The sequence below is a fragment of the Tarenaya hassleriana genome, unplaced genomic scaffold (assembly GCF_000463585.1).
Source record: "Tarenaya hassleriana unplaced genomic scaffold, ASM46358v1 Cleome39, whole genome shotgun sequence".
Taxonomy (NCBI): Eukaryota; Viridiplantae; Streptophyta; class Magnoliopsida; order Brassicales; family Cleomaceae; genus Tarenaya; species Tarenaya hassleriana.
Genome location: NW_010966822.1, coordinates 221,649 through 223,108, shown reverse-complemented (window position 1 = coordinate 223,108; position 1,460 = coordinate 221,649). Strand labels below are relative to the sequence as shown.

The 1,460-nt window shown below is 40.2% G+C and overlaps 1 protein-coding gene across 1 annotated transcript in view; it reads right to left on the bottom strand.

The window, feature by feature from the left end:
* LOC104822904 (probable protein S-acyltransferase 22) overlaps positions 1 to 1,460 on the bottom strand; it is a 3,874-nt gene extending 2,414 nt beyond the window's left edge. Inside the window, exons 1-3 of the mRNA XM_010554262.2 lie at positions 1,267 to 1,460; positions 1,035 to 1,148; positions 152 to 439 (exon numbers count right to left, since the gene is read on the bottom strand). Of these exons, the coding sequence (XP_010552564.1) occupies positions 152 to 439; positions 1,035 to 1,148; positions 1,267 to 1,308 (444 nt within the window). The 5' untranslated portion in view covers positions 1,309 to 1,460. The remainder of the gene's footprint in view (positions 1 to 151; positions 440 to 1,034; positions 1,149 to 1,266) is intronic.

The following is a 1,460-nucleotide window of genomic DNA, read 5'->3' as shown; positions in this document are numbered from 1 at the left end:
CCCCCCCCCCCCCCCCAAAAGAATCGATTAGATCATCTACACAACCAAGGAATTTTCTGCAAAATTATCAGCTTTTCATGGTAATGAACTGTGGAACAAGCTTCACCTAAAGAAGAAGAAGAAATCGTTGAATTCAAATGCCTCTCCTTACCTCAACTTCACACAAACTGCAATAAAACATTCCATCCTCGCTCATCTTCTGCTCAGAAGATTCATCCCTTCGATTGCAAGAATGACAAAGCAGTGCAAAAGGAGAGCAAAGCAGACTTATGGGAGATGAATTCCCATCACCTGTAGCTGCATTTCCATCTTTCATCTCGTCTGCTCGGGCAAACTTCCCGTTTTCGGGAACTTTTACGTACTTCTTGGACCGGAAAACTCCCGGGTCTGCAGGATCTGAAGCCGCACACCATATGTATAGGCCAAAGACACATGTAATCTAGAAAGAAAGAGATGTCACTCAAATTGTCTGCAATAAGATACCAATCATCCAGCAGAGGAACAACAAGCAATTTATCAAAATTTACCCCTATAAAGTCCAAAACTTTCTAATGATCTCAGATTCAAAAAGAGGAAGAGCTCGGACTAAAGATCTTGAATTCATCCAATAATCCAAAACAACGGAACAAGTCAGGAAAAGAAATCACCATTGATGTGAACAAATCTTCCATTACACACAACAAATGGCTTGGAATCAAGAAATTTTCAAGAGATAAGCTAACTTGTGCATTTCTCGGATAATTCTGCAAACGTGCATAAGAATGGAGGCCTTTGATCTTCCACCAGGCCCAAAGGGAAACCCAACTACAGGAAAAGTGATCCATTTCCACATATATGATAGTAACATATTTTCAGATCATAGAACTAAGGAAAATGTGTTAGCAGAACGATAACCATGACCCAGAAAAAGAAAAAGGCCACTAAATAGGGATAACGCATTAAAAGCCAAAACTATACAATCTTATCTTTAAGCAAAGAACAAGGCAGATCTCAGACAAAAAACTCATAAAGCGAAAGAAGAAAATTCAGCTCACCAGAAGAGTGTAAACGCCCATCACGATGTACTGATACATCCTCTTGCCAACAAAGGGTGCAAAGAACACATAGAAAGCAAACCCTAGAGCCAAGAACACAGCAACTGCCACCACCTTTTCCCAGGAAAATAAAGTCGGAGAAATTACATCAAAATCAGAACTTCACAACGAAAATCACTTTGAGATCCAAAGAGAAAGGGGGTAAACTGAAAATTTTCCAGGAAAAGAGCACCTGAAGTGGGTGATAAGGAAGTTGCCATCCATGTTTCCTCATTTTCCGCTAAAATGTCACAAACCCAGATGAAGAGATGAAGAAACTCAAGTCAACGAAATGAAGAAAAGCTCCACATTTTCAGTCGTCTTCCCTGAAAATCCACCACTTTCTCTCACGGACTCAACAGTAGACAAAAAGGAAAGAGTGAAGAG